The sequence below is a fragment of the Lithobates pipiens genome, unplaced genomic scaffold (genome assembly GCF_037356315.1).
Source record: "Lithobates pipiens isolate NorthernLeopardFrog02 unplaced genomic scaffold, aLitPip1_a1.2 Scaffold_17, whole genome shotgun sequence".
NCBI lineage: Eukaryota > Metazoa > Chordata > Amphibia > Anura > Ranidae > Lithobates > Lithobates pipiens.
In genome coordinates, this window is record NW_027507755.1 from 3,263,343 (window position 1) to 3,289,783 (window position 26,441).

The window sequence follows — 26,441 nt, forward strand, 5'->3', positions numbered from 1 at the left end:
CCATGCAGGCCATTTTTGCCCAGTCTTTTCCTGATGGTGGAGGCATGAACGCTGACCTTAACTGAGGCAAGTGAGGCCTGCAGTTCCTTGGACGTTGTTGTGGGGTCTTTTGTGACCTCTTGGATGAGTCGTCGCTGCGCTCTTGGGGTAATTTTGGGAAGGTTCACCACTGTTCCATGTCTTCGCCATTTTTGATAATGGCTCTCACTGTGGTTCGCTGGATTCCCAAAGCTTTGGAAATGGCTTTATAACCCTTTCCAGACTAATAGATCTCAATTACTTTCTTTCTCAATTGTTCCTGAATTTCTTTGGGTCTCGGCATGATGTGTAGCTTTTAAGGATCTTCTGGTGGACCTTACTGTGTCAAGCAGCTCCTATTTAAGTGATGCCTTGATTGTGAACAGGTGTGGCAATAATCAGGCCTGGGTGTGGCTAGAGAAATTGAACTCAGGTGTGGACAACCACAGTTATAGTATGTTTTAACAAGGGGGGCAATCACTTTTTCACACAGGGCCATGATGGTTTGGATTTTTTTTCACCTTTAATAATAAACACCTTCATTTACAAATTGCATTTTGTGTTTACTTGTGTTGTCCTTGACTATTGTTTAAATTGGTTTGATGTTTCGAAACACTTAAGTGTGACAAACATGCAAAGGAACAGGAAATGAGGAAGGGGGCAAACACTTTTTCACACCACTGTATGTGTCATTCTTGGCCATGGCTGTAGTAGTGATGGCTACTACAGTGATTTCCAGCTTCCAAGGGGATCCTACAGGTATGGCACATCCATACTTACATTAGTTCAAGCTGGACCAATGTAAAATTTGCCAAACTTCAGCTTTAAAGCTGATATGTGGTCGGCTTTAGTTTATCAGGAACTCGGAGGTTCTTTGAAAAACAGCCAGTGAAGTTTGGGCATAATTCTGAAGTCTTTCTGGAGTGACATCCCCAACCTCCGCACATTCCTGCGCTGTCTTTGAACTCCTCTTCAAATAACGGTAAATTCTAGCAGAAACGACTCCAATGACTCATATAAATCTTTGCTACCTTCTTAGCACAAATGTTTATGACACAACTCAGGCCAGTAATCTGGTAAATGAGCTGTACGGACTCTTTCATTCTATTAGAAATGGTCTTCTTTCAAAGATTTGCTTTCATCTTGAATATTTAAAAGTAAAACAAGAGATAGAGACAAATAAGCTACAGTGTGTAATTCATTTTTTTTTCTGTAAGAACTCTAAGAACTCAAAACCGACCATATAATGTAACCACAACACAATTTGAGGAAAACAGTTGCTGCTTTGGGAAAAACATGTTTTTTTACAGAAGCGGTCCAACACCATTTTGGCACTGGGGACTGGTTTTGTGGAAGAACATTTTACCAAGGACCGGGGTGGGAAAGTTGTGGTTGCGGCCACGGGTGATTTGTCAGGGGAATGGCTGGTGTTAGAGCTTCAATCATCATGGTGTCAAGATGATTGGAGTGCATCATTTGTTTTATTTCAAAGTAATATAAAAATGAAATAGTTCAACTCCCTATAATGCAGAATCAGTGGGAGCCCTGATTGTGTCACCACCGTCGCCTGCCACCAGATGCAGCTTGTCACTTGCCAGCGTCGCCTGCCACCAGATGCAGCTTGTCACTTGCCACCGTCGCCTGCCACCAGATGCAGCTTGTCACTTGCCACCATTGCCTGCCACCAGATGCAGCTTGTCACTTGCCACCGTCGCCTGCCATCAGATGCAGCTTGTCATTTGCCACTGTCGCCTGCCACCAGATGCAGCTTAGAGGTCCAGATACAACTTTATTTAATTTAAGTTCAGATCAAGAAATATTCAATGCGTTTGGGTGGGGGGGGGGGCGGAGGGGGGTTGGTACGTGAGAGTGAAACGCGCTTGGCTATTTCTTGATCTGTACTCCTGACCTTTAATGGAATAAAGTTGTATCTGGACCTTTTAGCAATGGCTTTATATTTCAGTCCTTACAATACACAACAAGCCAAGGAGACTGTGGAGATCCTCTGGGGTTTAGAAGCCGCCTGCCGAGGAACCAGAACATTTATACCAACATTACCACCTTTAGATAACAATAAAAGTAAAATAAACCTAGGGATCCAGTGCTATCTTTCCACTTTTCTCAACCACCAGATGCAGCTTGTCATGTGCCACCGTCTCCTGCCACTAGATGCAGCTTGTCATTGACGTCGCTCATCACTATCCTGCCACCAGATGCAGCTTGTCACTTGGCAGCATCTCCTGCCATCAGATGCAGTTTGCCACTTGCCACCGGCTTTGCTCATCACTATCCTGCCACCAGATGCAGCTTGCAAATTGGCAGCGTCGCCTGCCACCAAATGCAGGTTGTCACATGCCACTGTCATCCACCACCAGATGCATCGTCACTTGCCACGACGCCGCTCGTCACTATCCTGTTACCAGATGCAGCTTGTCACTTGCCAAGATGCCACTCGTCACTATCCTGCCACCAGATGCAGCTTGCCACTGTCGCCTGCCACCAGGTGCAGGTCGTCACATGCCATTGTTGCCTGCTACCAGATGCAGCATGTCCCTTGTCGCCCACAGGATGCAGTTTGTCACTTGCCACCATTGTCGCTTGACACTATCCTGCCACCAGATGCAGCGTGTCACTTGCCACCATCGCCACTCATCACTATCTTGCCACCAGATGCAGCTTGTCACTTGTCACTGTCCCCTGAAACCAGATGCAGCTTGTCACTTGCCACTGTCACCTGCACCAGACGTGTCATTTTCAGTTGTCGCCGCTTGTCACTATCCTCCTACTTGATGAAACTTATCACTTGCCTAACTGGCATTAGTGTGGGAGAGAGTGTCGGGTCAACATTGGAAGAAGAACAGAGGGAGAAGACAGCGGAGAAGACCAGGCAAAAGAGCGAGAAGACAGAAGGGGAGACCCGGCAGAAAAAAGCAGACAGAGGGAGAAGAACCATAGAGAGAGCGGAGAAGAACCAGAGAGTGGAGAAGAACCGACAGAGGCAGAAGATGTCAGCGGAATATACAGAAGAGCCGGAGAGTGGAGAAGAGATTGGAAGAGACGATGGAGCTGCCATAATAAATTAATTTAAAAGCATGTGTAATGTTTTATTTTTGACATTTTTTTCAGCTGAATGGATAGGGGTACGATGTACCCCATGCTCATTCACATGAGGTGGGAGGCCAGGATCTGGGGGCCCCCTTGTTAAAAGGGGCTTCCTGATTCCGATAAGCCCCCCCCCCGCCCAGAGACCCTGACAACCAACGGCCAGGGTTGTCGATAAGAGGCCCTTGTCCTAATCAACATGGGGACAAGGTGCTTTAGGGTAGGGGGCGCAGCCCCAAAGCACCCACCCCCCCATATTGAGGGCATTTGACCTGGTACAGTTCAGGAAGGGGGGGTGCTCGCTCGTGCCCACGCCCTTTCCTGACCTGCTAGGCTGTGTGCTCAGATAAGGGTCCGGTATGGATTTTGGGGGGACCCCATGCCATGTTTTTGGTGTGGGGGTTCCCCTTAAAATCCATACCAGACCGAAGGGCCTGGTATGGTCTTGGATGGTAACCCATGCTGTTTTGTTTTTTTTATTTGGCGTGGAGTTCCCCTTCAAGATCATCAGAGCACAAGTCGCATGCCAAAGTCAGATCAGTCAAGGCGGCGATCCAACTTTGATCCGACTTCAGTGATATTCAATGGGCTGAAGTAGGATCAAAGTCAGACCAAAGTAGTACACAGAACATTTTCAAAGTCGGACCGACTTGTGTCGGACCAGTTAAGACGGCTCCAATAGGGAAACATTGATTTTCACACATCATGCGACATGAGCTCCCAATGTCGGAGCATTTGTCGTACCGGTGTGAACCCAGCCTTATTGCCAAAGCTTAATTAACCCCTTGCCACGGAGCGTACGCAGATGTGCATACACGGCTTTCGGGGGTTATACCGGGATGATGCCTGCAGCTGCAGAAATCATTCCGATACTGTTTTTTAGAGCTGGCGATTGGCTTTCCAGCGCTAACCGATGTGGCTGAAAGCCACTTGGCTATTATAATGGAGGAGCGGGAGGGGACGGCCCCCCCTCCCACCACCGCTCTTACCGGGCCTCCCGTTCCACCGGGAGCCTCAATCAACAATCTGATGCCTCCGGTGGCTACGGACAGACTGGAATGAAGCTGTAAGTCTCCTGATTGTAAACACGGAAGCCAAGTCATGACGTCACTTCCTGTTTACTCGGCTGCCAATGGCGCCGGTTTAAAAAGAATATACAGTATTCAGAATCGCTGAAAATGGCGATCTGAATACTTTGAAGTGCAAAGGATGGATTGGAGGTCTTTTAGACACCTGATCCCTCCATAAAGAGTACCTGTCACCACCTATTACTGTCACAAGGGACACATTCCTTGTGACAGCAATAAAAGTGATCAATTTTTTATTTTATTTTTAAACAATATATTAAAATAAGAATTTCTTTTTCTTTTTTAAAGCACCCCCCCCTCGCCGCAAGCTCGCGCAGCAAAGAAAACGCATACGGAAGTCGTGCCCGCATATGTAAACAGTGCTCAAATCACACATGTGAGGTATTGCCGCGATCGTCAGAGGGAGAGCAATAATTCTAGCACTAGACCTCCTCTAACTCTAACCTAGTAACCGTAAAAAAAAAATTAAAGCGTCGCCTATGGAGATTTTTAGGTACCGTAGTTTGTCGTCATTCCACAAGTGCGTGCAATTATAAAGCATGACATGTTTGGCATCTATTTACTCGGCATAACATCATCTTTCACATTATGCAAAAATTGGGCTAACTTTACTGTTTAGTTTTTTTTTTAATTCATGAAAGTGTCCCTTTTCCCAAAAAGTTGCGTTTAAAACACTGCTGCACAAATACCGTGTGACATAAAATATTGCAACAATCGCCATTTTATTCTCTAGATTCTCTGCTAAAAAAAATATATAATAATGTTTGGGGGTTCTATGTAATTTTCTAGCAAAAAATACGGATTTTAACTTGTAAACACCAAATGTCAAAAATAGGCTTAGTCATGAAAGGGTTAAACAAGCTGAGGTTGGTTTCTATGTAGAAATGTGACCAAATTTGTCCTGTCTTGCTTTAGTAAATAAACCCCAAAGTGCCTAAAATAGGCTGCAGGAGATCAGCTGCACTGGGACAGAAAAAAAAATGAAAACAGTATTTAAAGTGGTTGTAAACCCTTACAAACCACTTTGACCTACAGGTAAGCCTAGATTAAGGCTTACCTGTAGGTCCAAGAAATATCTCCTAAACATATACGGTTTAGGAGGTATTTACAAAAAGACAGGCACCGCTGTCTATGGCGGATGCGCCGCAGACAGCAAGACAGCGGCGCGCAGGCGCACTGAGCACGCCGCAGATCATGGCGATATGCTGCTGGTGTCAGCTCCTGTGCCCATGCGCGGGAGGGACATCATCGCGGCTCCGGCGAATCACAGCGCCAGAGCAGCAAGACCCGGAAGTCACTCCGGGATACATGGCAGCGGTGAAGATAGAGGAGGAGGACCGCTTCGGCGGCTTCATTCTCAGGTAAGTTATTCATAATGAGCTAGTATGCTATGCATACTAGCTCATTATGCCTTTGCCTTGCAGGTTGTATTTTTTTTTTCTTTAAAGAGCCTTTACTTCCTCTTTAATGAAATAAATAAGAAACATATTGAAGTGTTATTTAAATTACACAAAATCTTGCCTAATGCTGGCCATACACGGTTCGAATTTCGAAAGAATTTTCTTTCGAAAATCGTATCTAAGAATTTTCGTATGAATTTCGCAGCATTAGTGGGCTGCAGCAACAGCCGATTTTCGTGCGGAAATAAAATTTGAGGAATCGGACATGTTGGAAATTTTTTGAAAAACGAACGATTTTCTAATCAATGATGGGAGAATCGTGCGAGAAATGTAATAAGAAAAGAAAATGTACGGAGATAAAAGAAAATGTACGGAGGTAAAAGAAAATTTACGGAGAGAAAAGAAGATTCCCGCCCAAGAAAATTCTTTTCTGTAGCAACATGAGGTGAAATTGAAGGCTTGGTCGGCCGAATTTCGAAAATCAATGGTGGCATCATCGGATCACCAAAAAAACGAATTTTCTGATTTTGAAAAGAAAATTCGTTCGAAATTCGACCATGTATGGCCTGCCTAAGGGTTTGGATCCATCCACTTTAACATCTAAATAACTGCATGTATTAGAAAACATTAGGCATGTGGTAGCCTGTAGACTGTATGCCTCCAGGGGGACTGTGCCCAATGCATGTTGTTTTACCTTCATACAGGAGGCCATTACATTTCAGCCCCTGTTCTCCTTTACATACATGTCATACAGAATCAGTTATATACAGTATTTTTCTCTAATTTAACATCAATGTAAAGCAGTATATCTTCCTGACCTTCTATTCAGTGATTCTTGGCCGGTGAACAGATAAGCTTTACTTATAATAATTTCCAAACATCCTTGCCATAACCACAGCTTGACAGTATTAGGCATAAAACTCATCTAATCCTCTGAATGTATGTGCCATAGTCGGAGCTGCCAAGGACAGCACAGCTAAGTTGTACGGCTAAGCCTTGCTTTTCCAAAGAACATGGCTGGAATTCCAGACCCCACATGTCCCCTGGAACTTTCACTTTTTAAAAGTTTTAATTATTATTAATAAAATAAAGGATTTATATAGCGCCAACAGTTTGCAAAGCGCTTTACAACATTGGGGGCAGACAGTAGAGTTAAAATACAAATCAATACAGGAGGGATCAGAGGGCCCTGCTTGTTAGAGCTCATAATCTTTTAATAGGTGCATTTGCTGGGAAAAAACAAACAAACAGGGATCCCTATTTAACAGTGAGTTTAAGGAAAGAATTGTTTTAGTTTGTCCCTGCCTCCACTCTGTGTCATATTATCAAATTTGGCATCACCACTGCAAAGACTGGCAGACCACCACTCTGCTCTGAAGCAACTCATCTCCCAAGCGGTCATAACCATATTTCGAAGGGAGAGAGGTTCCAGCGTTCTTATTCCAACCTGTGCATCATCCCCATAGCACAAGGAGGGATCCACACCAATATTGGATCTTTAGATGCTCAACATATTTATTTGGGTTTAAACGTTCTGTATGAAATCTACCCAGTCAGTCATGCTTTCGTTACACCCGAGAGATTTTCTGGCTTTTTTAGAAATCAAGGATGCATACTTGGACATCCCCAAGTTACCAGCTCATCAACACTACCTGCGTTTTGCTGTGGGCACACATTAACAATTTGTGGTCCTTCTTTTTGTCCTGTCTACTACACTTAGGTTTTTCACCCAAGATGCCAGCTCCATTTCTCACTCTGCTTCAATCCCAAGGCATTTCCGTTGGATATTTGGACCACCTGGCTTTAAAGGAACAATCTGTGCCCGCTCTGTCAGCCAATGTTTGATGGAATGTGCAGATCCTACAAAGGTTCAGGTAGATCCTAAATCTCCAGAAATCTTTGTTGGGACCATCTGAATTTAGCCCTGTCCATTGTTTTCATTCTACAGAATCAACTTCAGAAACTCTGCTAATAGGCTTGAACTTAGACTCAAACTCTGAAGGCTAGGAGCCAACCGACCCTCCACTTTTGTATGAGGGCTTGATGACTGCCTCCTTCTAGGCTGTTCTATACACCCAATATCACTTCAGACTGTTGCAACTCTGGCAGTGGGGGACAGGCAGACTTTGTCTCTGGACTACTGCATCTGTCTGCCCCTAAAACTATGTTTTTCTTGGCTTAGTGAATCACAAGTCTAGCACTGGAAACAAAAAAATCCTTCCTTTCGATGGTCTGAAAGACTCTTATGATGGACGCCAGCCTTTTGGGCTAGAGAGGCATCTTTGATACTCTTGGTTGCCAGAGGAAGCTCATCTCCCAGATAATATGCAGGAGCTCAGGGTGATTTGGTTGTCCCTTTAACATCTCCAAGGTCATCAAACCTGGATTCAGTTGGGTAATGCCACATCAGTGGCTTAAATCAACCATCTGAAAGAAACCAGAATTCTCACCTGGGCAGGAAGTAATGTTCCACCCCTATCTGCTGTGCACATCGCTGGCATGGAAAATTGCCAGGCAGACTTCTTCCGCCATCAGAGGCTGCAGCTGCTGGCCCATGTTACATGTTCTACCCTAAATACAGGTCGAACATTTAACGTTCCAAAAGGTGAACGTATCCTTTAATTCGGTGCTACTGGAGAAGAGGCATTAAAAACCTGTGGCTTTGCCCTGGTTTTTAGGGGAATGTGTTTACATCTTGACATAGGATGTAACGGACTATGTAAACATAGTAAAAGAGGATAATCTCTGGTCTTTTGACCCTGGTACTTGCAGCACACCCTCAAAGGCTCCATGCACACCGGTGTAAAAAACTTTGCTTTTACGGGAGTTTTTTGTTCTGCCTGTAGAAGCAACTCAATGTTATCCTATGTGTCCATGCACATCAGGACGTTTACAGGCATATTTTGAGATCAACGTTAAGGCTGCATTCACACCTGAGCGTAGCGTTTTTTACCGCGATTGCAGCGTTTTTTACCGCGATTCGCTGTGTTTTTTGCCGCGTTTTGTCGCGAATTTGTGCAGGGCAAAAGGTCACCAATGTTAAGCATTGAGCAGATACAGCGTCAAAACGCCCATAGAAACGCTCGTTGTCGCGCTAAACGCTCGAATCAAGCGTTTCCATTAGTTTCTATGGGAATGAAAACGCCCAAATCAGCCCGATTCACGCGACAAAAAAGGGTCCGGAACTTGTTTGAGCTTCAGGCGTAGGGCTTCAGGCGACTTGGAGTGGAGATGTGAACCATCTCCATTGAGAATAATGTATTTTTTCCCCTCCAGCGTTTTGTAGCTTCAGGCGTAGGGCTACAAAACGCTCAGGTGTGAATGGGGTCTTAGAGGCAGGAAAAAAAAAAACCTTCTCATTCGCGTTTCTGATTGAAGTTCGCTGGCAGAAAAAAACGTAAAACTCTCCTAAACTCGTCTAGACTTTGTACAAAAAACGCTGTATATGATTGTTTTTTACTCCAAAAGGGATACTTTTTTTAAGCCCAGTGTGCATGGAGCCTAACATTTCAAACCACAAGACTTTTTTTATTCCAAATTGTAACCAACATGCTGTACCAATTTTTCATGGAATATTATCCAAGGCATTGAGAATTCTCGTAAAGAGTCAAATTCACTTTTTACCCACATGCACTGACCTCTTAGTTATTTTGTATTTATTTTTTTCTCTCTTTTTTCCCAATGTGATAATTTGTGTACCAAGGATTCAATGCATCCTACCAGACTCCTCTTTTGGCCCCCACCTCCCCTTAGTTACAGCTCGGAGAAAAGGAAAAACTGTGGTTGCCACTTGAGCGGTATTTTACTGGCCTGGTTGATAAAAACGGGATATGTCATCGGTGTTATTAATAGAAAGGAGATCGTAAGGCCGGTATTTTTTCTCAGAAAAAGGTGCTACCTTGTTTACACCCCAGCGTTTGTGTGTTTTAGGCATTCTGTAGGACTGATCTCTGTATTTCCACATGGTTCTGGTGACATTGCTCTGAATTTTGCAGTATGCTTCAGGTTTTGTGAGTGGTGCTCCACTGGTGGCCCTCCAGGGCCCTTTTGATAGTCCTCCTTACCATAGTAAACAAGTCTTTTCTTTTTATTCCCATCGCCCAACAGCCCTCTGAAAAGATTAAAAGGAAAAGATATGTGCATTTTTAGTAAACCTATTATTTTCTGTCCCCTGCTTTTCCTCAGTACTTCTGTTATACTTACCAACATCACCACTGTCCCCTGTGGGGGAGGCAGGCATTTAACACACATTGGGCTGTCTATTACAGTGTCTTGCAAAAGTATTAACCCCCCCCCCCTTGTCATTTTTCGTGTTTTGTTGCCTCGCAACCTGGAATTAACATGTATTGTTTGAGGATTTGCATCAGAACATGCCCACAACTTTGAAGATTTTTTTTTATTGTGAAACAAACAAAAATAGTACAAAATAACAGAAAAAGTCAATGTGCATAACTATTCACCCCCCCCTAAAGTCAATACTTTGTAGAGCTAGCTTTTGCGGCTATCACAGCTCCAAGTCGCTTTGGATAAGTCTCTATGAGCTTGCCACATCTAAACTGCTCCAGCTCCTTTAAGTTGGATGGGTTTGCGCTTGTGAGCAGCAATCTTTAAGTCTGCCCACAGATTTTCTATTGGATTGAGGTCTGGGCTTTGACTAGGCCATTCCAACACATTCACATTTCCCCTTAAACCACTCAAGTGTTTCTTTAGCAGTGTGTTTGGGGTCATTGTCCTGCTGGAAGGTGAATCTCCGTCCCAGCCTCAAATCACACAGAGTGGTACAGGTTTTGCTCAAAAATATCCCTGTATTTAGCACCATTCATCTTTCCCTCAACTCTGACCAGTTTCCCAGTCCCGACTGCTGAAAAACAACCCCAACAGTATGATGCTGCCACCAATATGTCTCACTGTGGGGATGTTGTTCTTTGGGTGATGTGATGTGTTGGGTTTGCGCCAGACATAGCGTTTTCTTTGATGGCCATAAAGTTCAAGTTTAGTCTCATCAGACCAAAGCACCTTCCGCCATACATTTTGGGAGTCTCCCACATGCCTTTTTGCAAACTCAATGTAATGGCTTTCTTCTGGCCACTCCGCCATAAAGCCTAACTCTTTGGAGCGTACGGCTTATTGTTGTCCTATGTACAGATCTCTGCAGCTCCTCCAGGGTTACCTTAGGTCCCTGTGCTGCCCCTAGGGATCATCAGAGATATGGATATTTTTTTATAACCTAACCCTGACTAATTCTCAACAACATTGTCCCTTACTTGTTTGGAGAGTTCCTTGGTCTTCATGGCAGTGTTTGGTTAGTGGTGCCTCTTGCTTAGGTGTTGCAGCCTATGGGGCCTTTCAAAAAGGTGTGTATATGTAATGACAGATCATGTGACACTTAGATTGCACACGGGTGGACATCGTTTCACTAAATATGTGACTTCTGAAGGTAATTGGTTACACCAGAGCTTTTATGGGCTTCATAACAAAGGGGGTGAATACATACGCACATGGCAAGTATCAGTTTTTAATTTTCTGAAAAATGGTTTTATGTATATATTTTTCTAATTTTACTTCACCAACTTAGACTATTGTGTTCTGACCCATCACATATAATTCAGATTAAAAAAGCATTGAACTAAAGCCTATAATGTAACAAAATAGGTAAAAAGCCAAGGGGGGTGAATACTTTTGCAAGGCACTATGTCTGCTCATGGCTCCTACAGATATGATAGCAGCCTAACAATGTTGTTTAGGTAGTGGCTTTTATTGTTGCTCTGGGATGCCGGGTTGAGAACCTGCGATCTGGGCTTGTCAACCAGCCATCCCAGAGCAGGAGGTTGGGCACCCCTGGTCTAGTGAGAAGATTAAGAGGATATATAACTTATCTTGCCCCAACTCTCCTCCTGCTGCCTGAAGCGTTGGCCTGTTGGCTGTTCCCCAGAATCATCCTGCGTAATGCAGGGATATTATCCCTGCATTGTGTGTGAAGGAGGCTTGAGGGCAACCATGGCCAGGGCACCTTAAAGAGGAGGCAGTGCTGGACCAGCCACATGGATTGAGGGGGGCCTGCCAAAGCAGGAAATAGGGTTCTACTGTTAGATCTAACAAGCAGTTTGCCTTTAGTGTTACTAAACCCAGTAGTATGAAAATAGTTCATCCGCACCCCCCGAAGTGCCCACAGCTTACTGTATAACGTAATGTGGTTCACATATATCAGTCTTTCTCAACCAGGGTTCCTCCAGATGTTGCTTGGGGTTCCTTAAGCAATGAGCCATTTCTGCCTCTCAGATAAGAAACTGCTAACAATGATCTTTTTAGCTATCTGTAAGGGGAATTCTTCCCAAAGACTTCAAGTGTAAGTAGCGTTCTCTCCAGTGACCATTACATTGGGTAGATATAAGCTTTAAATATTATTATCAGAAGTTCCCAGAGACTGGAAAGTTTTTTCAATGGTTCCTTCATGTTAAGAGGTTGAGAGGCTGTTTTACATTATATAACTGGTTCACATAAACATTGACTTCTGAGATATCTTTTTTAAACCTAACTGGTTAAGAAGCTATGTGGCCATCAATTTCAACCTCTTTCTGATATTTTTCAGGAAAGACAAAAGTTATACTTTTCTATTAAGAGGATTGAACTATTACCGTCAAGGCTATGATGCTGTGTTTCCTAACATGTTCTTCAATGTGTTTATGTCGCTGGTAATACTGTGCTACTGGCTCAGAGCTTTTTACTGTCCCCAAGTCACAGTAGGCATTTCTGCCTGAGTAGGGTCATCTTCATGGCAACAAAGGCAGGGGCCTGGGGCTCGGTGATGTCCAACTAAAACCTTCACGCTCCTGCGGCAAACCAGGGGGATAGCGCAATTCATCAAAGCTGTGCACCTTCCTTTCACTTCATGATGGTGGATGCACTTGCAGGAGTTGGTATCTCATATGGACAGGCAATACCAGCACAGGCGGTGCAGATAGTGCTTCTCTGTGTCTGTATCAATCCTTGTCCATGTCATTTCGAAAGGAAAGGGGAGCCAAAGTTGCTTATTTGTTTAGGGCCCCATTCTGCCTAATTCATCTCGTTTTTTTTTTTTTTTTCTGCTGTGTAAAGTAGTGCTGAAACTTTACTAAGTCTTTGGTATTTTTTTCTTAACAGGAGCAGCACACCAGCACCACCCAGAGTCCTGGATCCAATACTGCTTCCTGTTCAAGTCCCAATGGTTATAATAACCAGCAGCCCTTGATAAATCAGCAAATGGTGGACAAGACGAATATTCTGCAGAGACAAATGATACAACAGCAGATGATAGCTAGAACGGTACTATCCTTTTCCTTTTTGCTTTCCAAAATTCATAGCTAGGATTTGCCCCACCCCAAAAAATAAGTCACCAATAGCACCCCCCACAGCCCCCCCCCCCCCCCCCGGATTCCTGTCATCTAAGATGCTTCAAATAGGAGCTGCAGCATTGTCACCCTATGGCAGCAAGTTGCATGAGGTGGACTTTGCAGGAGAACTGTAAGCTTCACCCTAATATAGGTGATGTCTACTTCCACTACTACAGTGGAATGAGAAGACATTGGAGGGGCAGTTAGCATTGACACTGCTGATTCACAAGTCTGTAGCTGGTCAGTCATCACTCGGCAACACATAGTCTTACTCATTGCTTTCTGGACTGACTACCTGCTGTTGCTGAAACCCTCCTACTGTGAGCTGCAGTGTCTGGGAAGGGGAAGCGTGTGAGCAGGGGCGGACTGACCATTTGGTCACTCAGGCACTGCCCGAGGGCCCCATGCCACTAAGGGGCCCCATCAGGGTTGCCAGCCTCAGTAAAACCAGGGAAAATCTCAAGATTATAGTTGCCCCGTCTCTCCAGTACCTTTTCAGTGTGTGTATGTGTATTCTGTGTGTGTATATTGTGTGTCTGTGTGTGTGTATACTGTATGTGTGTGTATATGTGTGTGTATACTGTGTGTCTGTGTGTGTATACTGTGTGGCCACATAATATATTGCCTGGGGGCCCCATAATCTCCTATTGCCCGGGGGCCCCGTAATCTCCTATTGCCCGGGGGCCCCATGAGTTTTCAGTCCGCCCCTGCGTGTGAGACACACATGAAGGAGAGTTTGGTTCAGATAGGAACCTTTAGATGTACTTTTACTGTTTTTAAAAGTAGAATTGCCTGAATTTTGAGACAAATCGATACCTATGGAATACCTTCTTAATAAATGATTATGCATTAGCCAGTTATAACTGGTTATTGTGTACATCTAATGCCGCGTACACACGGGCGGACTGTATGGCGTACTTAGTCCGTCGAAACACATTTCAGCGGACAGTCCGCTCGTGTGTGGGCTTCAGCTGACTTTTTCAGCGTGCAGTCTGGCGTACTAAGAATTTCGGATTTTTCGAAATTCTGTCCGTCGTACTTTGGTTTCAGCAGACAATCCGCTCGTCAGTAGGCTAGTTCGACGGACTAAGAATGGCGCATGCCCAGAAAGGATTTACACGGCGGAAGGGTGCTTTGCTGTGTATTGGACTTCCTATTTCTAGTCCCGTCGTACGTGCTGTACGTCATCGCGCAAGCTTTCGACGGACTGTTTGTGCATCCGTGTGTGGTCAAGTCCGTTCAGTCGAAAGTATGACGGACTGTCCGTCGGATTGTATGACGGACTAAGTACGCCATACAGTCCGCTCGTGTGTACGCGGCATTAATCATACAGAACACTTGAGATTCCTAGACCCCGGGTTTAAGGCTGGTACCTTCAAGTAATCGGACACTGGCAGAACTTTTAAGGACACACCCCTAAAACCCTGGCCCACTCAGGGAGTCTTCCGTTTTTTGCTAGTGTCCTAAGGTAATGGCCCTCTTATTCCTTATGGAGAAATCACTCTTAACTAGATTATTTTTTTAACCTTGGGTTCTTCAAATAATTCTCTTCACTGTCTTCTAATACAACAATAGAAACCGTACACCCAGATCAGAGCAACCTCTGTAAAATCACTCCTTGGAGGCGGCATTAAATTTTGCTTTGGGCACTGGGCCCTGCACAGGTGCTTAGCTTAGCACTATGTACAACATGAGACAATTGATTGCATAAGGAATAACCTCTCAATAAATGATCATTCAGTGGACAAATAGAACTGATTATTTTATATTTTGTTATAGGAAAAATGTAACAACCAGGATCAGCTGAACAGGCATTTGACAAGACCACCACCAGACTACAAGGATCAGAGAAGGAGCACTGTGGGAATGCAGCAGCCAAGCCAGTTCCCCGGTAAGTATAGTGGGCTTTGGGTTGTTGTAAAGCTAATGCTTCTTAGGGTTGCTTCCTGTTGCTACCGATGTCAATTCGAAGGTAACAAAACTATACATAATCATACAGTATTCTTTAGAGAGGAACTTCTCCCGGGTTCTTCAAAAGTTAGTCAGCAGCTACAAGTACTGTAGCCTCCTGAGATGTGTAATGTGATCCGGGGGGCTGCAGGTGGAACATCCTCTCCTTGGTGAGGAATAAGGGAGTAGAAGCACATAACTTGCTACCCACACACCCCACACCCCCCGCCACCCCCAGGGCAGGAAGGGAAAGCTAGGTTAATGACGTGGATTAAAGGTAAACAAAGGTCCACCTTATACTTTATCCACTAAGAGGGAGAACAACTGCAATGTAGTTTGAGAACCATTTGTGATGGGCTTACAATGAGATTGAAGTGTTTGGCCTATATTTGTTTACTTGTAAAGAGGTAAAAAAAACAATGCCCTACCTAATCTTAAACTAACCATAACTGAGCTGAAAACTAGCCCCGACGCAGCTTAGTTCCATTTTTATGGCCAGGAACATAAAGTATGTTTAAAAACCATATATTCTTTTTCTATTCTTTCCCCACTCTATTCAAAAAGAAAAAAGTTTGGGCTATAGTTGGGCCTTAAAGAAAAATGGGAAGTAGAAACAGGGTCTATAAAAAAGATATCAGTGGGAAGATATACTGCAGATGACACTTTAAGTCCCTCTAATGCTGAAAAACAGCTTACTAACCTGCATGTGATATAGTGAGTTTATTATACACTGAAGGAACTTCATTATATAAGCCTTTTTTTTCAAAACCTATCTGTACCAGCTGAAAATCTGATTTTGGTGATCGTTTTCATATGTTATGGCGCTGTCCCAAGCTGTAAAGATATCACAGGTCCTTAACACCATGGAGCAGGTGTTTCATTTTAAAGATCCCTCATGGCCCAAAAATCTGCCATTTGAGACACTTGGGAGAGTTGCAGCTTTTAAGAGGGGTGACTGGTACCTGTAACTCAAGCCCTGGTTTTGGATGGCTAATCAACTATGCAGTATTGAACATTTTGAAATACAACCTTCATATAAAGAGGTGGATAGCACAGGTGTACAAGTTGTTAACTAAAAGTGTATCTAAACCCAAGAACAAATATATAATATATTGTACTATCCTATCACTCCTTAGGTAAGGTGGCTGAAGGGCCGTCTTTAATATTGATTGGACCCTGGGCAAAAATTTTCTTAGGGCCCCCCTCCCCCCATGCAATTTCGCTCTCCACCTTCTCTGAGACATACAATAAATAGCAGCTAGACTTAAAATCCGTTTACTTATCAGATCAGGCAGCGATTGCGATTGGTTTGCCAGAGGTTACAGCATATCATTACTGCGTACTGACTGGTTGCTAGAGGTTACAGCACTCCTTAAGGCTCACTGATTAGTTGCTAGAGGTTACAGCACATTTCTGCTTGTTGATTGGCTGCTAGGGATTGCTGTACAGTAATACTGCTCACTGGTTGCTATAGGTTAAAGCACATCTTCTCCTCACTGCAGGGGGGCATGATATACCTATGAATGCTGCCTTTATTTACATATCAATGCAGTTGGCCTCAGCTATTTACATATGCATGTCACTGCTATTTACATATCAATGCCAGTATTTACATGTAAATACAGGTCTGCAGGTGAGTCATCTGTACACAACAATAGGGCAGAGCTGGGCAGCATTAGTAGCAGCACAGGACTAAAACTTCAAGGGACAAGGGAATGTAAACTGGGATAGTTGGCAAGTATGAGGCAGCTGCTTTGGGCCCCACAACAATGACAGGGCCCAGGGCAGCTGCCCCTTTTGCCCTGCCTTAAAGACGGCCCTGGGTGGCTGCATTATTTTGCTTTTTTTCAGGCTTTTTTTTTTTAGTTGGTTATCCTTCCAGTCACACACTTTGTCTTAGCCCTTGTACACACGGTCTGTGGACGCGGACTGTGTTGTCGGATAATCCGACTGTGTGTGGGCTCCATTGGACTGTTTCCATCGGAATATCCGACCGACAAAGTTTTAGAGCTGGATATACAATTTTCCGACAACATGATCCGATCGGACTTGGTCCGATCGTTTGTAAAGAATTCCAATCGGACAAACTGCCACGCATGCTCAGATCATATTCCTAGACCAACGCTATTGGCTACTAGCCTGAACGTAGTCCCGTCGTAACGAAATAACGTCATCACGTTCTGAACGATCGGATTTTCCGACAACTTTGTCCGACCATGTGTATGCAACACCAGTTTCGGACAAAATCGGACAGATTTTGATGTCGGAATGTCCGACCGTGTGTACAAGGGTTTAGAGTGACATTGCTCACTCTCTGCATTGTATCCATGAAGGAGCAGGGTTGTCAAACTAGGCTATTCACTTACGATTTAGATCAGAGAACAACCACCCCCTTTCATCTCCATAACATAGGGCAAAGATGTCCAGTTCTCCAGCAGAACAGAAATGTGTATGGCTGAAAACTCCCTGTGACCCTAAATGAATGCTTGTAAGGTGCTACTTCAAGCACTAGCTTCAGATCATCCAGTGGCTCCCCCCTGCTGTCAGGTGCAGGCATCCAAATAAACTCGTCCTGGCTCTGCATGCAACATCTACTATAGAAGGTTGGATGCTGCACCCTGAAGGCAGCCCAGTACAAGAGTGGAGAAGGGGTTTTAGCATGTCTCTTCCCAACCCACGTCCCACCGATGCATATCACCCTGCAACAGGACTTGTGCCCTCAACAATGATGACAGCTGGGATTGAAAGCCACCAGTTGCAGTTGTTTGGCTTTCAAAGAGGACATTTATAAATGTATCCCCAACATAGGAAATTTCTCTAAGATGTTATTATACAGAGGTGGGCAGAAAGTTTTAAGACACAGAAATATTTTTCTAACATTTTAAAATATTATGCATTGTGGTATCCGGTTTCTTTCATGTATGCACATTCTTTTTTGGCAGGTGGATTACAAACTGTAGGTGCCACCTCTGATCCTCCAGTGACCAATGCAACATCAGGACATATAACACCTCAGAATCCAACCCATTCTTCAAAAAGTCATGGTTCTAGAATGACTCCTGTACATGGAAGTCCAAGCTTGTATGGAAATGTCCCATGCCCACAGCCAAACATGTACAGCAACGTAAATCAAGTACAACAGCAAACCAGCCCAAATCATATGGGAACCAGCCCAAATGGCAATGTCTTGCCACGACAGTCAACAGTTACACCGGGAAACAATGTAACTTCTTTTGTTAATCCAGCAGGAGTCAACCCTCCACCATTCAGACCTGGTCCAAATCATGGAAATAATTCAGTGGCACTAAGACCACCAAACATCATCAATACCACAGCAGCCACACAGAAGTGGATAGGTCCAGAAATAAAAAGACAGGACATGGTGAGCTTCTCCAATAATCAGTTTTCTAACCAGTCACTTCAGAGCGTGATGCCTCATCAACATTTTCCTCAACGTGGTCTCTCAATGCCCAGCCAGGTCAACCAAGGGCTACAGATCAATCAGATGACGTCTGCAAACAGTGGACAATCTATGGAACCTCTAAGAGGCTTTAATCGTGGACAAAGCCCCCAGAGATCTCAAATGCTGACCAACATAAGCCAAGCTGGTGGAACTGCCACAGCATCAACAAACACATTTAATCCCACCGATCAGATACCTAGAGCTTTTCCAAGGAGTGACTCAAATAACGACTTGGGTTCCTTTGATTTTATTTCACAGAATGGTGGACTAGGCTCATCGCCCAGCAATGACTCAGACTTTATTGATGCCTTATTGAAAACGGGTCACATCAATGATGACTGGATGAAAGACATCAACCTAGATGAGATTTTCAAAGGTCATACATAAAAAAAATTCAACATATTGAACCTCATGTATAATGTAGAGAAGGGAGTGAGACCCATAAATGCCAACCCCCTCACAACTATTTTTCTCCTGGATGTTAGAAAATAAGACAGGTGTCTAATGGGCTACTATAGGTTGTATGATTGCTTTCCTTTTCCGCTAAATGTTTTACATTAGGTGAGCTGTGTTGCTTTACCCCAATAGCATTATTAAAGTGGAACTTTAGTCAGAAAATAAAGTCCTGTTAGATACTTCATGCTGGCCCCTTTTGCAGGTATAGCTATGTAAAGCATTAAAAATAGTTGCTTATAAGTTTTAAAATCCAATAACACACTGTCTAATCCTGCTCTGCACATGCTCAGTTGCTCTCAATTTTAGGCACTGCCAGGTTTGTAGAGGCCGATCAGCTGACAGCCTAAGGCCCCTTTCACACTACTGCGACTTCAAAGCCATGTCATTTTACAGTGATTTTGCAGCTGCGATTTTGCCGCGTTTCTCGGTTTCAGGGAACGCCGGTGTAACTGGCTTCAAAGTCGGACCAAAGTAGTGCATGGACTACTTTGAAGTCATACTAATATGACCGGTTGTCATTGGAAATCATGGGGAACGACTTGTCATGCTACTTTGGAGTCCCTAATCGTGGGACAAGTTGTACAAGTGTGAAAGGGGCATAAATGTGGAATTAAACCCTCCTATCCTTTACAGCCAAGGAAGCTGCTTCTGTTTGAACTGCCATGGTGCTGTATATGTGATCAGTTATGACACCATCCATTTGATGGCTTAACAGTTTGGTTGAGGACACAAGCAAATGTGATCGTTACATTCCTGGAATGCTGGGATTGCTGTTTTTTGAAACTGTTAAATCATTTGGCTTAGCTCCGCTTTATGATTTACTGCTGTTCAGGGGCTCTAGGCTTCAGCAAAATGGCAGCCTCCAGCAAGAAGTAACAGGATCAGTTCTGGAGGCAATCTACAGCAAACACTCATTTTGCTAGCATAATTATTAATGTGGAATGTACAGTATGTTCCTTTCTAAAGAACATTATTTTTTTATCAAGTTGTTATGGGTAAAGTTCCCCACTTTAAGCAAAAATTCTTAGTTTCTGTGTACGAAATGCCCACAGTATTGTTATTAAGGTAATATAAAATTATTAAAGAGCAATTCCATTCACTACTGAATATTTCAAAGATATTTTCCTATCTGATTTCTTCATTTGCTCCGAAATTTTCTATAATGTAGGTTTAATAAATGGCTGGGGACACCAACTAGGGGAGAGTCACTGCCCACTTTGTTATGGCCTGGTAGGAGTAAGTGGAGAAACATCTTCTGCTTGAAGTCTTCTAAGTGGTTTAGATGCATCTCCAGTAGAAAAGGGTTAGAATCCCCATCTTCCTTCTTTGCTGTCTGTGTCCCTCTACATTTCTCCTAGTGACCACTGTCATCCATATGGAAAGTGTTGGGGAGAAAAAATTTCACCGTTTTCACCAAAACAGCTCCCAAGTCCCTAAAATCATTCTTTAGGACACTCCATCTGCCTCTGACCAAGGCAAGAGGAAGTCTAACAATTGAGGCACATTGTCCAGTGCCAGTTGTATAAGAGGGCTTCCCCTTCCTTAAAGTAGAACTAAACCCATTGCTTTAACAGTTGAAAAAACTGTTATATTTCCAAAATGTGCTGAGAATGAAACTGTACAAGTGTGAAAGGGGCATAAAAGTGGAATTAAACCCTCCTATCCTTGTGCTCTCAACCAAACTGTCAGACCATCAAATGACTTGAGTCATAACTGATCACATGTGCAGCATCATGGCAGTTTCAGATCAGAGGCCAGCTTCCTTGGCTAAAAAGGATAGAAGGGTTTAGTTCCGCTTTAGTAAAAACTACCTGTCATTCCCAGCTGTGTCCTAGGGATAGAGTGTAATGGAACACACAGCAAAAATAAGCTAACAGTGGTTTAAACCCACCCATACTCTATGCAAAACTAATAAATATTTTGCCTATACATACACTTTAAGGAAGAGCTGGTGATTACACCCACCTATGCCCTCCTAAAATGTATATTTAAAGTACACTATACACTATACGCACATGAGCTTTAGTGGTATCCCAGTCTTAGTCTGTAGGGTTCAATATTGAGTTGGCCCGTCCTTTGCAGCTATAACAGCTTCAACTCTTCTGGAAAGACTGTCCACAAGGTTTAGGAGTGTCTATGGGAATGTTTGACCATTCTTCCAGAAGCACATTTGTGAGGTCAGCCACTGATGTGGACAAAATGGCCTGGCTCTCAGCCTCCACTCTTATTCATCCCAAAGGTGTTCTGTCGGGTTGAGGTCAGGAAGTCAAGTTCCTCCAACGCAAACTCGCTCATCCATGTCTTTATGGGCCTTGCTTTGTGCACTGGTCCAAATCATTTGGTGGAGGGGGGATTATGGTGTGGGGTTGTTTTTCAGAGGTTGGGCTTGGCCTCTTATTCCAGTGAAAGGAACTCTTAATGCGTCAACATACCAAGACATTTTGGACAACTTCATGCTCCCAACTTTGTGGGAACAGTTTGGGGATGGCCCCTTCCTGTTCCAACATGACTGCGCACCAGTGCCTAAAGCAAGGTCCATAAAGACATTGGGTTGGAGGAACTTGACTGACCTGCACAGAGTCCTGACTTCAACCCCCATAGAACACCTTTGGGATGAATTAGAGTGGAGACTGCGAGACAGGCCTTCTCATCCACATCAGTGCCTGACCTCACAAATGTGCTTCTGGAAGAATGGTCAAACCTTCCCATACACACATTCCTAAACCTTGTGGACAGCCTTCCCAGAAGAGTTGAAGCTGTTATAGCTGCAAAGGGTGGGCCCACACAATATTGAACCCTATAGGCCAAGACTGGGATGCCATTAAAGTTCATGTGTGTGTAAAGGCAGGTGTCCCAATACTTTTGGCAATATAGTGTATGTATAGCCAGAATTGTTTTTCATTTTGGATAAAGTAAGGTAGAGTTAAAACCATTATATTGCCATTTATGTCTTATTAGAGAGATTTCCCTTGGCTGTGTTTTAATCCAGATTTTTTTCACCTTACCTTGAAGTAAACCTGGCACAGTGCTGGTTGCTTTAAAAGCTGGTTATGGTGAGCAAAGTGGCTAAGCATGTCAGAATAATCAGTAGATCCAGAGATTTATAAAGCTGAATTAACATGTACATCTTTTATCTGTAGAGGTCAGGTTGTCCTCTGCCATCTCTTGAGCCTCTCTATTGATCACTGAAGTAGCTGGTGACATTAAAGCAGGGGTCTCAAACTAGTGGACCACCAGTTGTTGCAAAACTACAATTCCCATCATCCCTCTGCCTGTGGGAGTCATGCTTGTAACTGTCAGCCTTGCAGTGCCTCATGGGACTTGTAGTTTCGCAACAGCTGGAGGGCCGCCAGTTTTAGATCCCTGCATTAAAGGATCAATAAGAAGGGCAGGGCTCAACTTCACTTTTCCCCAAAGTCTAGATTTGCATTCAAGTTCATATCAGACTCTATCAGATGTTTTCACATCTTCATATACTGTGGGCTGTATTTATAAAAAGACATTTTTTTTTTTTTAGCTATTTATTTGTTTTATTTAATTCATTGATCCAATATGGAAAATACCGCATTCGGCCACTATATGGTGCCAAGTATTATAGGAATTATTGTGATACTTAGCACCATCTAGTGGCCAAATGTGAAATTTTCCATTTTGAATTAAAAACATTAGAATAGCACAGAAAATAGCCTCATAACATTTATTTTTGCCCCATTCACATGAGAGGAATGTACATGCACTTTCAGAGGGAAAATTTAAACATTTAATTTGCTATTTCTTTTTTTTTCTTTTTTATGAATACAAGCTGTATTACCCAGATTTCTGATAGGTTGATTAAGATTCAAGTTGTAAATAATGTTATCATGGGTAGCATGTATGAATACTTTTTAGCTATGCTGTGTGCTGTCCCCAAAATCAGATCTCAACTAAGAACAGGTCAACCATTTCTAAAAGGTGGCAGTCTAATACCACACGTACTGTAAAAGTTCTTAACTTGCATCAAATTGACTGATGAATAAAACATTTTTTAGCGGAGAAGGGATCTGTTTAACCAATCTTTGGGAAACAAATTCTTCTTATTCAGAGTGGGGAAGAATACACAGTGAAGTCAACAGCAAGCGTTCAAGCTGTATAAAGCACACGTTGCACATGTAATAAACACCTTCTGCCTTCCTGTGACAAGTGTACTTCTGCAAAGTTAGCCAAATGCATTTTTTGCCTTTTCTGTGCCATCAAATTCAGCTGAGTATACCAGCAGACGGACGTGTCCTTTCTTTGTAATCCAAAGTGCTGTACCCAACAAATTTACCCAAAACCACATCCCCCAAACTATAAATCTGCTAAAGTCACTAGTATCATGACCAAATAGTATTGATAGACACTGACATCTAGTGGTAACAATAAAGAAGTGCATTTGGGGCTTGTTCGGGAAAAGGAGTATACTGCCATTACTGACCTATATCTGAAAACAGTTGCCTGGCTGTCTTTGTTTCATGGATGAAGTATGCAGAAACTGAAGTAGGACCTCTTCCACAGTATACTAATTCCTGATCAGCAACTGAGAAATTATTAAAGCTGTAGAAATGGCATGACCGCCAGACAACCAGCATTTTCAGATGGCGAGGTCAGCGGTATACGGTTTTTTTTCGTTAGTTTTTTTAAGACAAGTGCAAAAAGTAAAAATGATGTACAAATTGCAGTAAACAATAGCAAGAAATTAAATATCACTTAAAGTGACCCCGTTGGTGGGGAGTTTTTTCAGCCAAAAAGTCTTCTGTAAAGCAACCCACATAGCAAGCAATTGAGCTGCAAAGTTTGAGAATGACTTGAAAAGTTATTGCTAGACTTGCCAGGCTTCACAAGTTTGTTGTACAATTGCAGCAAGTCCACATTGCAAAGAAAGTTGATCTGGAGTCATGCAAACATTCTGCAAGTCTGTTGCAATTGCTGGTTCAGTTATGTTGTGCACGAGTCATCCCACCACAGGGGGGCACTGTGACTTGCAGAGCTCTTGCTGTAGACTCACCACTGAAATTTTGCTCTTGCTAAAGACTTGACACGCACATTTGCTACAAATTGGAAAAGTGTCAACTAGAACTTGTGCTTCAAGTGCTCTGCAAATGTACAACTTGCCAGTGAAAATGTGCAGCAAGTTAACAGACTTACAATTCAACACTGCATATGCCTCCATCCTTGTTAATTGATCAGAAGAAAATCCCCTTTTTCTGATCAATTAAGGATGGAGGCATATGCTCGTTTGACCACATGCCTCATTTAAAGTTGTAAACAAGCCCTCTTATTATAATAGACTGGGCACTGTGCAAAGGGCAGTTTCTTCAGAGCTTAGTAAATGGGCAGAAGCTCTGCTGACTTCCATCATACAATCATGTGCAAGCAAAAATGCTGTTTTTATTTTCCTTGCACGTGATTGGGTATTCTTTGCGAAGTGAAGCTTCACCTCATTTACTAAGCTCTGGAGCAACTACACTTTGCAAAGTGCACAGTCTATTTGCCTTTAGTAAATCAACCCCTATGGGGGTTATTTACGAAAGGAAAATCCACTTTGCACTGCAAGTGCACTTGGAAGTGCAGTCGCTGTAGATCCGAGGGGGACATGCAAGGAAAATATAAAACAGCATTTTAGCTTCCACATGGCTGGATGATAAAATCAGCAGAGCTTCCACTCACTTCAGATCTACCCCTCAGATTTAGAGTGACTGCACTTCCAAGTGCACTTGCAGTGCAAAGTGGATTTGCCTTTAGTAAATAACCCCCACGTGTTCATGCACACACAGGCTTCTAACAGAGCTTAGGAGAAGCAGAGTTTAGAGGTAGTAAAACGCTCCTCTCCTGAAAGCCGAAGCATCAAGTGCACAGTCTATTTGTCTTTACTAAATAAACCCCATAGGCTTTTGTTGAGTTGGGGGGCTTTGCCTCAAAATGCCAAAGCTCCAAGAAATGTGAGTTTAGGCGCAGCAGTGTGCATGAGGCCTTATTAAAGCAGTAGTAAATTCCTGTAAGAGAAAAAAAAAAGTTTCCACCTGCAAAGCAATATCATAATGTGCTAGTATGTGCTACACGGCATACTAGCACATTATGAAAGAATTACCTTAACACTAAGCCCTCCAGGGGCGCTGCAGAGGCTTGCATCTTCACCTGGTCTTCCTTATCGGTTTGGGGGACTCTGGGCATCTGGGCCAAGCCGCGATCACATCACATCGGTTGCAGCACACAGCTCTGAAGGAACGGCTCGGGTGCCCATGCCTTTCCTTCAGAGCGCATGCACCGTTGATGTCACCAGAAGCTGCTCGCAAGAATATCTCCGATGTGGTGCACGTTTAGGAGATATTAATTTTACCTACAGGTAAGCCTTATTATAAGCTTACTTGTAGGTAAAAATAACATTCCAGGGTTTACTACTGCTTTAAGCAGGGCTTTTCTTTTTTTCAGCAGGAACTAGGGGGAACTCCGTTCCACCGCCTCTGGCTTGGGTCTTCTGCTCCCTGCTCACCACTGTCACTTGGTAACACTGAAGTCCAGCTTCTGCGTTTACAAGTGATAGCTTATCTCCCAGTAGCTCCAACAGGTCAGATCTCCTGTGCAGATCCCACTGAGTGCCGGACAGGGACAAGGGAGGTACAGAACAGGTGCCCAGGGTTCAGTGCAGTCCTGGGCAGGAGAGGGTGCATGGTAGGCTGCACCATCTGTGGTCTCCATTTTTTCCCTGGTGACCAGTTGTTGATGCTCCTACTGCATGATCTCCCCTGCAATTGACTGTAGTATAGTATAGTATGCTGGGAGGTACTACAGCCGGATAGGTGTTTCAGCTTCATATTGCACCAAAGGAAAGATATATGACAGATGGTGGAGCTTTTAAGGAGGGGGGAGAAAATGATGCAGTGGAGGGAGGGGGTTGTATGCAGAGGGAACAGCTACTATTTGATGCCACTTGGCAGGCATGTGAGTGTGGCGGGCATGGTTGAGTTCCTGCACCTATTCTCTGAGAATAAAAGCCCTGGCTTTAAGAATGTGGCTTGCGCCCCTTTTTTGTTAATTAGGAACAGCACCTGCTTAATTTTTGTATGTTTAGAAGAGTGCTACAAGCTTGTGCTCGCTCCTCTCTTAAATTCCACCCAAACTCTCTTCTGGTGTTTTTAGGAAGATTTTGGCTGACCTTTTTCTCCCAGCAGGGTCACTTTAATCTCCAGTCTACTGTCATTTAGAATTATTGCACTTTGTACTTCTTTTTTTTTTTTCTCTTTCAATTGTCTTACTAAATACGCCTTATAGTGAGTGTAATATATGTACATATATTTATATATATTTTTTATTATTATGATTGCGTAATTCTAAAGGGATTGAATTATTGTAAGATTGTTCCGTAGTCACTGTGAACTATAAATACAGTGTGTAAGTGCGGTAATCCTGGTAATACAAGTATTTATCTGCATTATGATTTTTACAACTTTACTAAAGATACTGTTTAAAATGCCAGTATTATCAATTACCCTTACTGCAATTAAACATGATTAGCATTGTTCCCCTTCCATGTATGTTACTTTGCTTGTTTCTGCCTGGGCCATCATCTTGTAGTTCA

General features: G+C 43.4%; 1 protein-coding gene across 1 annotated transcript in view; it reads left to right on the plus strand.

Moving 5' to 3' along the window:
* MAML2 (mastermind like transcriptional coactivator 2) overlaps window positions 1–20,886 on the plus strand; it is a 252,317-nt gene extending 231,431 nt beyond the window's left edge. The window contains exons 4-6 of the mRNA XM_077484935.1: window positions 12,749–12,910; window positions 14,758–14,869; window positions 17,871–20,886. Coding sequence (XP_077341061.1) covers window positions 12,749–12,910; window positions 14,758–14,869; window positions 17,871–18,778 — 1,182 coding nt within the window. The 3' untranslated portion in view covers window positions 18,779–20,886. The remainder of the gene's footprint in view (window positions 1–12,748; window positions 12,911–14,757; window positions 14,870–17,870) is intronic.
* The last annotated feature ends 5,555 nt before the right edge of the window (window positions 20,887–26,441 follow it).